The sequence below is a fragment of the Cicer arietinum genome, chromosome 1 (genome assembly GCF_000331145.2).
Source record: "Cicer arietinum cultivar CDC Frontier isolate Library 1 chromosome 1, Cicar.CDCFrontier_v2.0, whole genome shotgun sequence".
Taxonomy (NCBI): Eukaryota; Viridiplantae; Streptophyta; class Magnoliopsida; order Fabales; family Fabaceae; genus Cicer; species Cicer arietinum.
Window position 1 is genome coordinate 46,586,161 of NC_021160.2, and position 13,075 is coordinate 46,599,235.

At 30.7% G+C, this 13,075-nt stretch overlaps 1 protein-coding gene and 2 long non-coding RNA genes across 3 annotated transcripts; 2 read left to right on the forward strand and 1 right to left on the reverse strand.

The window, feature by feature from the left end:
* The first annotated feature begins 334 nt into the window (after positions 1–334).
* Positions 335–4,594, forward strand: LOC101495047 (G-type lectin S-receptor-like serine/threonine-protein kinase At4g27290). The gene is made up of 7 exons (XM_004487584.4): positions 335–1,678; positions 2,011–2,139; positions 2,421–2,578; positions 2,868–3,078; positions 3,175–3,412; positions 3,503–3,650; positions 4,131–4,594. The coding sequence occupies exons 1-7, from the start codon at positions 415–417 to the stop codon at positions 4,428–4,430; spliced, it is 2,448 nt and encodes an 815-aa protein (XP_004487641.1). The 5' UTR covers positions 335–414; the 3' UTR covers positions 4,431–4,594.
* LOC113785464 (uncharacterized) lies at positions 3,658–5,134 on the reverse strand. Its single transcript, XR_003471582.2, has 2 exons — positions 4,831–5,134; positions 3,658–4,335 (listed from the first exon to the last, which is right to left on the reverse strand). It is a non-coding gene; the product is annotated as an uncharacterized lncRNA (long non-coding RNA).
* Positions 5,135–7,122: 1,988 nt separating this feature from the next.
* LOC113785463 (uncharacterized) lies at positions 7,123–10,859 on the forward strand. The gene is made up of 2 exons (XR_003471581.2): positions 7,123–9,727; positions 10,065–10,859. It is a non-coding gene; the product is annotated as an uncharacterized lncRNA (long non-coding RNA).
* Positions 10,860–13,075: the final 2,216 nt, after the last annotated feature.

A 13,075-nucleotide genomic window follows, 5' to 3' on the forward strand; every position in this document is an offset into this window, starting at 1 on the left:
CATCAATGTTTGGTTCCCAAATCCCAATCCATAACACCCTACATACACTAAAAACAAAATTATTTGATTTGACTTATCTTGGTGGCTAGAAGCTATTGCTGTTGTATTATATTGACGTTAATGAATTTGCGTTTGATATGTACACCATTGTGTAGGGTAAATTTTTGAAATTTTAACAATAGATGTCAATCCAAGAAATAAAAGTGTGACGTTGATTATTCAATTATACTTGCAATTAAAAATTTATCCTTTATACAAAAAAAAAAAAAAAAAAAACTCTCTTCCCCATTTTTTTATTTAAAAAAAAGGATACATTGACTTTGATTCTCTAACCACAGCACATAACACCAACTCTTGAAGACTTTGGATTATTTTAGAGTAGATCTTAGACCAAGTCCATAACCAAGAGAATGAATGAAAATTTTTAAAATGCTACTTGTTTTATGCTTTCTTCTATTCCATTTCATACCAAGCTTCAACACCTTACAAACCATTCTTCCAGGACAATCAATCAAAGATAATGAGACACTAATCTCAAAAAATGAATTTTTTGAAGCAGGATTCTTCAACTTTGGAGACACAAATATCCAATATTTTGGTATTTGGTACAAGAAAATTTCACCAAAAACTATTGTGTGGATAGCTAACAGAGACACTCCACTTGAAAACTCATCAAGAGTTTTGAATTTCACTGATGAAGGAACTCTTTTCATTGTTGATTCCACAAAGGGTATAGTATGGTCCTCAAACACATCAAAAAAAACAATAAAAAAACCAATTTTGCAGCTCTTGGAAAATGGAAACCTTGTTGTGAAAAATGAAAACAACCCAGATGATTTTTTGTGGCAAAGTTTTGATCTTCCTGGTGATACTTTGCTTCCAAGTATGAGAATCAGAACAAACAAAGTAACTGGTGAATATACAGGTTTGGTTTCTTGGAAAAATACACAAGACCCTTCTACTGGTTTGTATTCATATCATATAGATATTAATGGTTTTCCTCAAGTTGTTATTACAAAAGGAAACACAATATTGTTTAGAATTGGTTCATGGAATGGAAATATTTTATCAGGAATTCCTTCTGACACACTCTTCAAATCCTTTAACTACTCTTTTGTGATTACTGATAAGGAAGTTTCTTATGGATTTGAACTTTTGAATGAAGCAATTGTTTCAAGATACATGCTTAGTTCGACCGGTCAAGTCACGCGTTACATGTTGTCAGATCGGACAATGATCAGTTGGAACATTTTCTTTGTTGGTCCTTCAGATCAGTGTGATAATTATGCTATATGTGGTGATAATTCTAACTGTGATGTCGGTAACTCGCCGATGTGTGAATGTCTTAAAGGTTTTGTTCCTAAAACTCAAGAAAATGGGAATTTTGGTGGTTGTATTAGGAAGGTGAATTTGGATTGTGATGGCAACAGTGATGGATTTTTGAAGCTTGTGGTAGTGAAGTTGCCTGATACATCAAGATCTTGGTTTGATAAGAATATGAACCTTGAGGAATGTGAGAAATTTTGTTTGAGAAATTGTTCTTGTACAGCATATGCAAATTTAGATATTAGAGATGGTGGAAGTGGTTGCTTGGTTTGGTTTAATAATATTGTGGATGTGAGAAAATTAAGCTCTGGTGGACAAGATCTTTACATAAGAGTTGCAGCTTCTGAACTAGGTGCAAATACTTTATTTCCAATTTTACTTTTCTTGATTTTTCTTTTCCATTTAAATACTGAAGTAAAATATGTAAATTCTAGACCTTACTAAGATGCTATGAAGCACTGATACATACTTAGACAATAGACAAGACACTGATACTGGTAATAATTTAAGAAAATGAAAGAGATTACATGAATCGCATGTGCTGGTGTCGTGTCAGACACTGGACATGCGTTTAATCCATAGTATCAGTGGTTGCCATACATGATGCATATGATTTTTCATTGTAGGACAATATTTGAGATTCATAGTTTGCTGTATTAAACTAACAGTGCTTTAACCTATCAGACCATAACAATGGCTTGAACAAGAAGAAGCTTGCAGGAATTCTAGTAGGCTGTATTATGTTTACTGTGATCATGATAATACTTGGACTGGCCATACATCGGGTTCAGAGGAAGAAAGTAAAGAAGCAAGGTAAACTTTTTGTCGTTTGAACCACTGTTGTCAAATAAAAGCTATATATAGCGGTGATATAGAGCTATAGCATAGATTATCATGAAGAAATCGCTATTGTTCTGCTTTGCGCTATTTAGTTCATAGTATTGTCAAATAGCGGCTATAGCAGTGCTATAACATTGTGGCGTAACAGAATTTGAACAAGTTTATTTATCTATTCCAATGATTGTCCAACAATAGTAAATATTCTCTATGATAAATTTTACAATGCATTCACAATCATTCTTCTATCTTTTCAGGGAAGAACCAAGTATTTAGCTTGAAGAATCACAGTGACAACAAAGAGAATGAAGACATTGACATACCAATATTTGATTTATCAACCATAGCTAATGCAACCAATGACTTCTCCATTGATAACAAATTGGGGCAAGGAGGATTTGGACCAGTTTACAAGGTAAAATGGAGCTAGTTTGAATACATTTCTCAAACAAAGTACTTACAGAAAAGAAAAAAGTTAGGATAATTTTATAATAACCATGAGTATTCTAGTTCTAGCTCAAAAATTATACGTTAGAAATCACACTTCGCACCTCAAATTTTTTATAAGCTATTTCATTTAACTTAGGCACAGCAGTATAACACCTATAAGCTTTTAAGAGCTTTTTAATGAGTTATGAACTAAACATGAAAAACATGTATAAGCTAGAACCTAATTTCTAACTTTTCCAAATAATGATTATCAGGGTATATTGGAAAATGGACAAGATATAGCTGTGAAGAGGCTTTGCAACACCTCAGGGCAAGGACCAAAGGAGTTCATAAATGAAGTTAAACTAATTGCCAATCTTCAACACAGAAATCTGGTGAAACTGCTTGGCTGTTGCATTCAAGATGATGAAAAACTTTTGATGTATGAATTCATGATCAACAGAAGCTTGGACTACTTTATATTTGGTTTGATATTTTATCCTATATATATCACTTGTTTTGACTTTATGTACCTTGATCAACAAGTTATCTTCTTCTAACTAAGGTGAAAACTTTTATCAGATCAAACTAGAAAAAGTTTGCTACATTGGAGTCAACGATTCCAAATTATTTGCGGGATTGCTCGAGGACTTCTTTACCTTCATGAAGATTCTAGATTAAGGATTATTCATAGAGATCTCAAGACCAGCAATATTCTTCTAGACAAAAATATGAATCCTAAGATATCAGACTTTGGTCTCGCTAGAACATTATGGGGAGATGAAGCTGAAGGGGAAACAAGAAGAGTAGTAGGAACTTAGTAAGCATGCTTAAATTACTTGAATTTGTTGATATATAAAACATAAATATTCACTACTCCTTTTTCTGAGTCTGCATCTTTTTGTTTCAGTGGTTACATATCTCCAGAGTATGCAGCAAGAGGGTTTTTTTCAGTGAAATCCGATGTCTTTAGTTTTGGTGTTATTTTACTAGAGACAATTAGCGGAAACAAGAACAGAGAATATTCTGATGATCATGATCTTGACCTTCTTGGACATGTAAGTCTAACAGTTAAAACAACTTATGTATTGTCATATTGAAAGAGTTGTGTTATTTTACACAAAACGTGACAACAAACTAAATAGTTAACACAATTCAAATACATTATTAATCACGTTCAGTAGGCGGTTAACAGATATATGTAGCAGAACAGTAACCATTTGTAGAATATAATTAACCACGATTTTGAACATCATTAACTACAATTTTCATGTGTATATTAGAACATAAATAATGGATATATATTTAATGAATGTCATGTATATTTGAAAATCATTAAATCGTGTATATTTGAACACAATTTGGTGTAGTTTAAAATCATGGTTAATAACGTTTACTGAATGGTTAATGAGTTGCAATATCTTGTCATATTCAATAACCATCTATGAAACATGGTTAATCACATATTTGAATTGCGTTAACCACCTATTCTGATATTGAAAATTAAACTCACAATCATAATATTTCATATGATGTAGGCATGGAGAATGTGGTGTGAAGAAACACCTTTGGAGGTGATAGATGAATCACTAGGAGATTCAATTGTTATAGCTGAACCAGAAATATTGAGATGTATTCAAATAGGTCTTTTATGTGTGCAAGAGAGACCTGATGATAGACCAGACATGTCAAGTGTAGTTCTAATGTTGAATGGTGAAAAAGCATTGCCTAGACCAAAGGAACCTGCATTTTATCCACACCAATTTGGCACTTCATCAGGAACTAGTAAGATGCATTCAAACAATGAAATTTCCATCACATTGTTACAAGCAAGATAGTATTTATGAAACCAAAGGCCATTTCTTCTGTTAACTTTTTGTGTAGAAGTACTGAATTATATAAAAGGAACCTCTTTAGGCAAACCAGTTATCATCATCTACAGTTATTCTATTTCAACACATTGTATCTCATTGGCATTTACTAGTGTTTTTGGAAGAGTTCATTTGAGTGGATCTCACAACAGAACTTGTATATAGAAAATAATGTAGGATATGTCTAAAGTCTAGCCGCTATTAATTAAACTATGCAAACAAATGGGGCAAGTTAAAACACAGATCCAGAGTTAAAATTAACTAAATATTATCTCATGCATCACTAAAATTTGATAATTGCATCAGCAGAATAAAATCAGGCATCAAGTATAGCTACAAATAAAAAAACATAAAATATTAATGGTACCATAGTGATGATGGGTTAGAATGAGGAAGAGTGCGTCAATAGAGCAGAGCAAACTTTAGGAAAAGCGGAAAGAGAAGGTCACCTGACGGCCATTTTTGAAGTTGGATTTATGATGATTTGTAGAGAAGATGGAAGTGGCTTCGAATAAGGTACCGAGTATTGGGATGTTTGTGGCACAAACAATGACAATCTCTTTTTAATTCCTAATTTAATTGACAACTGACAAATACCAAAATTTTAAAATTGCCATTCAATCTTAAGTCAATTGACAATTGGTTCGTTCCAAACTTTCGATGAAAATCAAAATTTCAAAAACTTTCAAAACATTTAAAATTTTGGAAATGTACATATATTTTTAATACAACTTATTAATATGTTTATTTTTAGTCGATTATTAGGACGAGATGCGTGAATGGATAAATTATTTCCATTATCGTCTGACGAAAGAATTTTCACACGGTATCTAATTGACGGATGTATGAGGTTAATCATCCACCTCGTCAACATCGTTATAGGTGTGGTTTCAGGATTTTGACGAAGATGTTCAAGAGTCTCAGCAGATTGACCAATCAGAGCAGCTGGACTATGAGGCGACGTGAGAGGATGAGAAAGCTAAGGAGCAGACATTCGAAAAGTAGATCCAGCAACTTGGATTCCCTGGAGGACCCTTGGTCACAAATACGAACATTGAGTGGGTCGTAAGATATGGGAATGAGCTATATATTTTAATTAATTAAGTTTTTTTAATTAATAATAAATCTTTGTACATTTTTGTAATGAAATTAAGTACATTAATTTATTGTTATGTTATTTATGTTTTTTTAAAATATTTTATTAAGAATAAGTATGTTTATTTTTATCACGCACAACCTGAAATTAAAGAAGTTTGCTGAAAGTAGAGGTACCTGATACTGTAGAGAACTAGATTCAATAATCTGGATTGTTGAATTTTCTTAAACTTATTTGATGATGACCAACGTTGGTCTATATTGACCTTTGTAGAACGTTTGCATAAAGAGATCAGCTTGTTTAACATGTCAATCGGGGAAATGACCATCACATTGAAAAATGCAACGACTCTTTTGCACATTCCTTTCATGGTAGGTTATTTAGTTCACCAATAAATATGAATACTAATAATGTTGTGATTGTTGCACATGGAACTGTTGGGGGCAAAAATGGACGAAGTAACTTAGAACTATGTTTTAACAAATATGCTCAATATAGACTATAGTGGTTGCAAGATCTATACAAAAGTCTCATCTGAACTAACCAGTTTGAGTGTGCTGCAAAAACATATACTTTGCACTTAGTTGGAAGTACAATTTTCGTCGACAAGACTCACACTTGGATTGATGCGAAGTATGTTAGCTTGTTCACTAATTTGGAGCGTTGTCGGGACTATTCATGGCATACAACTACATTAATTGTGTTATATGATAGCTTGGGAGATGAAACTATTTATGACACGAGGCAGTTGGGAGGGTATATGACCCATATTAAGTTGTGTTATTAATTTATTAGTTCTATTTTTAATTTACTAAATTGTGTTTTATTTTTGGTCTAGTGCTGGATTTACGATCACTTTCCTAAAATCTGTAATTGGAGGAAAGTGGAAAGATTCTTGAACATACTCCTAGAGCCCGTAGGTAGACCACCAAATATGTTGTCGAAGGTGGATTGATGACATATTGGCAGATGTTTTATGTCATTTTGCCTAAGGATGTAATGTTTACATCATACCATGATGATTTAGTCCGTCATTCTTTTAAACCAACAAAAATGTACTTTGGTTACCTTCATTAGAGCTGAGTTTCAGTCTCATATGTACTAGAGGGATGTCTCGACATTTTGGTCACATTCACTACATTATGTGTAATGTTCCTTCCATGCTAGAGAGCTTTATCGAGTCATTTGGGCTTTATCAAGTCATTTGAGTCAACACATATTAACTCATACTTAAAATTCTTGTATTCTAATTTTCTAATCAAAATCTCAAAAACGTTCTAATTTTTTTTACCCAACACCACTAATTTAATTTTATGTCAAAACCTAATGTTTATGTTTTTTTTACTAATCCCTAATGTTTATGATAAAAGACTCAAATGGTTTGTTTATTATCTCCTCTTTTGACTCAGTTTGTTTACTATTTCTTTACTAAAAAGGAATCCATCATTATCAATTTACCATAAAAGAATTGAATCCATCATTATCCATTTTAATTAAAAGAAATCCATCATTATCAGTACCTAAATATTTAATGGATTTACTTTAATAAAATATCATCTGGACGGTTCTACCCTTTGAGAACCTTCTACGAAATAACTAGGCAAGTTCACTCCAATGCAAAAACCGTGTTTGTCTCCAACCAAGTTTGTTCCTCATTTCTCTTTCTTAGTTGTCTTCAATGAATCTATGTCCTCTCTCCTTCTTGGAAAAAACCACTCAACATCCTTCCTCTTTCCTCTTCATATTTATATATACACACAACACATCTTTAATTTTCTTCATCCTCATTCATAAATCATAACACATAATATATTCTCTTCACTCTTTCTTTTCCTATGGCTTCTCAAAAACAAAACACCCAAGTTCCATTTCAAGACTCTTTACCCTTCATGGCCAACAAACTTGGTGGGGAAGGACTAATAAACGAGCTTTGCAATGGATTCAATCTTTTGATGGATTCTAATAAAAGGGTCATCACTTTTGAAAGCCTTAAAAAGAATTCGTCTTTGCTTGGTTTACAAGGGTTAAGTGATGAGGATCTTCAATCCATGATTTTGGAAGGTGATTATGATGGTGATGGTGCTCTTAATCAGATGGAATTTTGTGTCTTGATGTTTAGACTTAGTCCTGAACTCATGGATGGGTCTAAGTTGTGGTTGGAACAAATGATTCAACAAGAAATTCAAGATTTTATGTAATTTTTCTTCTTCTTTTTTTTTCTCATTTATTTGTCATTTTGGACAATTTTTTCGTACACTCGTATAAAAATAAGAAAAAGATATAAGTTTAATGATATGAAATTGACGAACTGATTCATATGATGTTTCCCTCTTGTATTTTATTCAGTTCAATTCGATTATTATTCTAAAATGTTGATTAACAATTTTTTTTAACTTTAATTTGTTGTCGGTTTTTCTTATCTAAATATCGTTGATTAGGTAGCTTTTGATCTTATTCTACACTTATACAAATGATGTGAATTGGTTGCGATTTAGTTTTAAGAGGCAACTTATCCTAATACTCTTAGTACTCGTTTGAAATCTATGCAAATTTAACAAAAATACAAAAAAACTTATTATGTACTCCACAATTATAGAAACTATTTTATCTTTTGTTTATAAAAATTAAAATAAAAAAAATAAAAAATAAAAAGAAGAAACTACAATTTTTTCCAAAACAAACTGAAAAATTTTAAAAGCTTTTTGATACATTAATTTTTAGAAAAAATACAAATTAAAAAATTTGAATTAAATTTTTTGATAAATAAATATATTTCAAAAAATTTAAAATTTGAATTTTGATAAAAATTTTAATTTTAACTATTTTTAAACACATTTATCATTTTGGAAAACTTAATTTATACAAATATTTTTCAAAGAAAAAAGTAAAATTAAAAAAATTTATATACCCGATAAACTTATGAAAAATTTATTGATACAAAAAAATGTTCAAATTAAAAATATTGTCAAATTATATGTATCTAAAAATTTATTTTATATTTTTTGATATACAGATATATTTTTAAAAACTTTAGAATATACAAATTTTGAAAAATTAAATTTTTCTTAAAATTTTTAAAATATATTTGTATTTTAAAATATTCTAAAAAATTTAAATTAAATATTTCGAAACACATTTGTATTTATATTATAAAAATTTTAAATTTTACATTTTTTAAAATAGAATTGAAGATAGTGGGGATAGAACAATTTTTTCTTATTTTTTAGTGAAAAAAGAAAATAGAAAGTTTGTGTAAAATATGGAAATAGGATTATAATTGTGGAATATTGATAAAATTTTCGTACAGTAATAATGTAGTTTTGTTAAAATACCAAATAGTACTTTTTCCGATCATAGTGGTAGATACACATAGAAGTATACGAATTGGCCTAGAATTTAGAAAAGCTAATAAAATGAAGATGACTTGAAAGTAAAACAAAATACCAAAAAGCAAGTTTTTTTTTCTTTCCATTTCTAATTTGTTACACGTAACACAAAGGCGTTCACTTGTTACCACACACTATGGATTGGGCTTTGGGAGACTTCATACGCCCGTATGTGGATTGTAGCCTCTAAACCTAGAGTATTGGATTTTGTACTCTCCATTTAAATTTATATCTCTCAATTTAAAAAAATTATGTTTAAACTTACAAAAATATTCTTAAACTTACAATCTGAAATGTCTGAACAAGTTTTTGTTTTCTTTTGAAAATCTATTATCGAAAATTTTAAAAATGAAATTTTCGATAGTTATTTTTCAATATCGTGGATTTTATTCATTCTTGAAATATCTGGTAAGTTTTGTTTTCAAATAAAAAAAAAATTTAACAATTTTTTGATCCAATTTTTTTTCAGTGAAGACTAGCAGAGCAAAAAACACTGTGGAACATTCACGAGTTCAACCTCTTACGTAATCCAATAGGAGAGTTGTCGTTGAGAAAATAAGAAAGATGAACGAAGAGATGCAACAAGAGGAGGATTATTATCTTCAGTGTGAGTTTGAGCAACAGGATCTTGTGTTTGATGATCAAGAGGAGCATCAATAGCACCAGGATAACATGCATCACCATCAACAGCCTGAACAACCTCTATTTTCTGGAGGTCTTTACGATTTTTCCGTCCTTAAAGACTATGAGCATCACAATGCAGTTAAAGTGTGGATAGATAGGTTAGTAAATAATTTATTTTATTACATAGTATAATATAGCATAATATGTATAGTTTCATATATTTATAATATAGTTTATTACAAAGCTGATTTTAGAAATTCAATTTGTTTGAAATAGTTAATTTATTGATTCACTGATTTTAATAACTCATTAGAGTTTAATTTGATTTACTAAGAATTCACTAAAGATAAAATGTACTAATTGAAAAAGATAAGAAAAATTAAAGGAAAAAAAAAACAATTTTTAAAAGAATTATTCCAATAGTGAAAAAATTTAGTATATATATAGTAAACTAATTAATCGTATAATTTATTGTATGTTATTTTAATTAAACAGAATAGACGGGCCCGGAAGTTGCTTCAAATGGAAAAAAAAACAAGATAAATTCATTGATATCAGATATATATTATCTACTCAGATAGATCAATAGATTACTATATCTGAGTTACGTCATCTGGAACGATGTATTTTGCAGATGATTGACAATAATCTCATATCTGCTTTTGTTGAGAGATGAAACACAAAGACTAGCAATTTACTAAAAAGATGCATACGACAATTTGGGTATACTCAACACATCACTCTTACACCATTGATGCTTGTTGTATGTGATGATGTTAAATGAAGTATGTACAGGAACTATGTATGATCTCTTCGTACTAGATTGCATCCAGTTGCGTATTCACACGAGTATGTTGAAGGATACATTCAATGGTACTATAGGAAATCTCATCCTCGAATTATCCCTTACGTGCTGCAGAACCTCCATGCTTCGATGTTCTTAGTCGTGATGTTTGGTCCTGGTCCTAGTCATGATGTTGGTCATGGTTCTGGTCCTAGTTATGATGATGGTCCTGGTCCTAGTCACGATGTTAGTCTTGTTCCTGGTCCTAGTCATGATGTTGGTTCTGATACTACTCATGGTGAATCGTATATGCGTTATCAGCTAATGGGTGGTCTTATACATCAGATGTTAGATTTACAAAGGTTAGATCCTGAAGATGAGATGCATATCTTATTAGAGAGAGCTTGACACATATTTAGAAGAGGTGATTATAGTTGTATTTTGATTGTATTATTTTATTATTCAAACTTATTTATTTAGACTTATCTTGATTGATTTATTATTCAGACTTTATTTTTATTTATTTTTCCTTTAAACTTGTTTTGTTAAAAGTTGAAATGATTTAATCTTTTGTATATTATGTGAATGAATTTTGTTACAAAAAGGAATGTGAAGTGCATAGGAAACAAACTAGCTAATTGAAAACTACATATATATGAAATAAAATTTTAAATCAAAAGTGTCAATCATCTGCCAAAGACATATAATCTGATGTATGTTCTAAATCTAATGAACTCCAATATTGTAAACGTCATGCATAAGCTATAGCTCATGATGTAGACTCATCATTGTGGTGCTTCTTCCAATGTCATGCAAGTGGAGGCAATAATCATGTTGATTTTATTTTAACTTTAATCCAATAAGTTTCATTAACAAAATCAATGCTGATAATATGATATGTGATAGGGCTCCATCATCATATTCTAACTTTTCTTCGTCTAGGCTATTATTCGTGGTTGTTTTCCTCCAATGTATACGAACAACATCTAATGGGATTGGAACACCTTCTAACTTGTATCTTGTCAACTGACATGCACAAGGTAATCCATGAGTGTTTCTACATATACAACAACACGCAGCTTTGTCGTTATCGACATAGCTGACTCACTTGTATTCATCAACAATATTAGCTAAAACTTTCTTGAATACAACCCAAGTCAAATTCTCATAAAATGAATTAGTGTGTATATGTTCTTTGTGACCCTTACTTATCTCAAATAAATCTTTTATTTTAATAGTTTACAACTTCAACATGTCATTCATATAATCTCATTGTAAGATTTATGGGTCACATATGTAATTAATTAATTAATTAATAAAGTGTGTTAGGGTCATTATATAATTAGCCAATAAACTAGGGGTCAAATAATATATAATAGTTTATGGCTAAAGAGCATAATAGTTATGAAAATTAATAGTGTAGATACCAGGCAGTTTCTAATTTAATGAGGGACTGAATTAGAAATACTGCAATTTAGGATATAACTAATAATAGTTATATATAAGGGTAGTGGTCCCCAAGGCAAACACAATAAGACTATTCAGTTTCACAAACCTAAAGGAGAAAACTCTCTGGTTCTCTCTATCCCCATCAAGAGAGCAACATCTTCAGGGTGTTTTGCTGAGGAAGATCACCCAACCCATTGGCTCTATCATCATCATCCCAGGATTTCATCAATGGCAATTCCCACAGGTACGCTTCCGCCATTGGTTATTCATCATGTAATTGACATGGATTGCTAACAATTGGTATCAGACCCTACCATGTTTAATTCATGATGAAATTCGGTTATTGTCTTTGTTTTAGGATTCAATTTGGGAATTTTGACATGATTGAAATCTTAGGGTTTGTAATTTGGGATTTTGGATATATATATTATGGAATCCATATTTTTCTTTGTTTCGGTTATAATTTTTTTTTTTGTTGATATGCCATTGATAGTTTACTATAAAGATTTTCTATAATTGTTGATTGTTTTGGATGATTGGAACAATTAATGAATCGTGAATAATGCCATGAAATTCTGCCATTTGAAATATTAAAAATTAAAAAGTAGATGACAAATCAATGGCTTATTGGGGTAATTCTGTTATAGTCTGCTAAGCAAAATGTAGTTGGAAATGGTGTTCTTTGTTACGCTAATGGGTCGGTGAGTCTACATTTCCATGTGGAGTTTGCTCAATTTCCTTCGATTTTGTTTTGGAATCTGTGCTAGGGTTTTTTATCAACACATACTGATATAAGTCTTTGCTGCCTGGAACTATTACTTTATATTATGATCCCCTTGTTTAAGTATCATGATTTAAACATTTGATGCATAAATATCCCATTTGGAGCTTTAGTGTTTGGATAGTTGGTTGCTGCTACAACGTTGAATGCTCTTCCTACTCTTTAAGAATTTGATTGTGTATTTTGAATTTATGATTTTATGATGTTGAAATTGAGTCACCAAGTATTTTAATATCTTATTTACAAAAGGTTACACTTGGTATAAATTAGTTTTTTAACTAAGAAAATGACAATAATTTGACCCTAACTAGTGAATAAAACTGCTCATCTAGAAATTATTTTCAAAAACTTGAGTTATATGTTAAATGAACAAGATAATTATCAAGAATTCTTAATGATCTTGGATTGCCAGCTTGAAAAATGATGATTATATATTCAAATGAAAAAGTAGCCAGACATATAAGATGATGTTGCTTTAATGCTATCTTGTTT

Excerpts from the sequence above, each read along its gene's own strand:
- LOC101495047 (XM_004487584.4), top strand. The coding sequence starts at position 415 with ATGAAAATTTTTAAAATGCTACTTGTTTTATGCTTTCTTCTATTCCAT. Across the intron at positions 2,579-2,867 it reads GATTTGGACCAGTTTACAAG|GGTATATTGGAAAATGGACA; the intron begins GTAAAATGGAGC and ends AATGATTATCAG. Across the intron at positions 3,413-3,502 it reads AGAAGAGTAGTAGGAACTTA|TGGTTACATATCTCCAGAGT; the intron begins GTAAGCATGCTT and ends TTTTTGTTTCAG.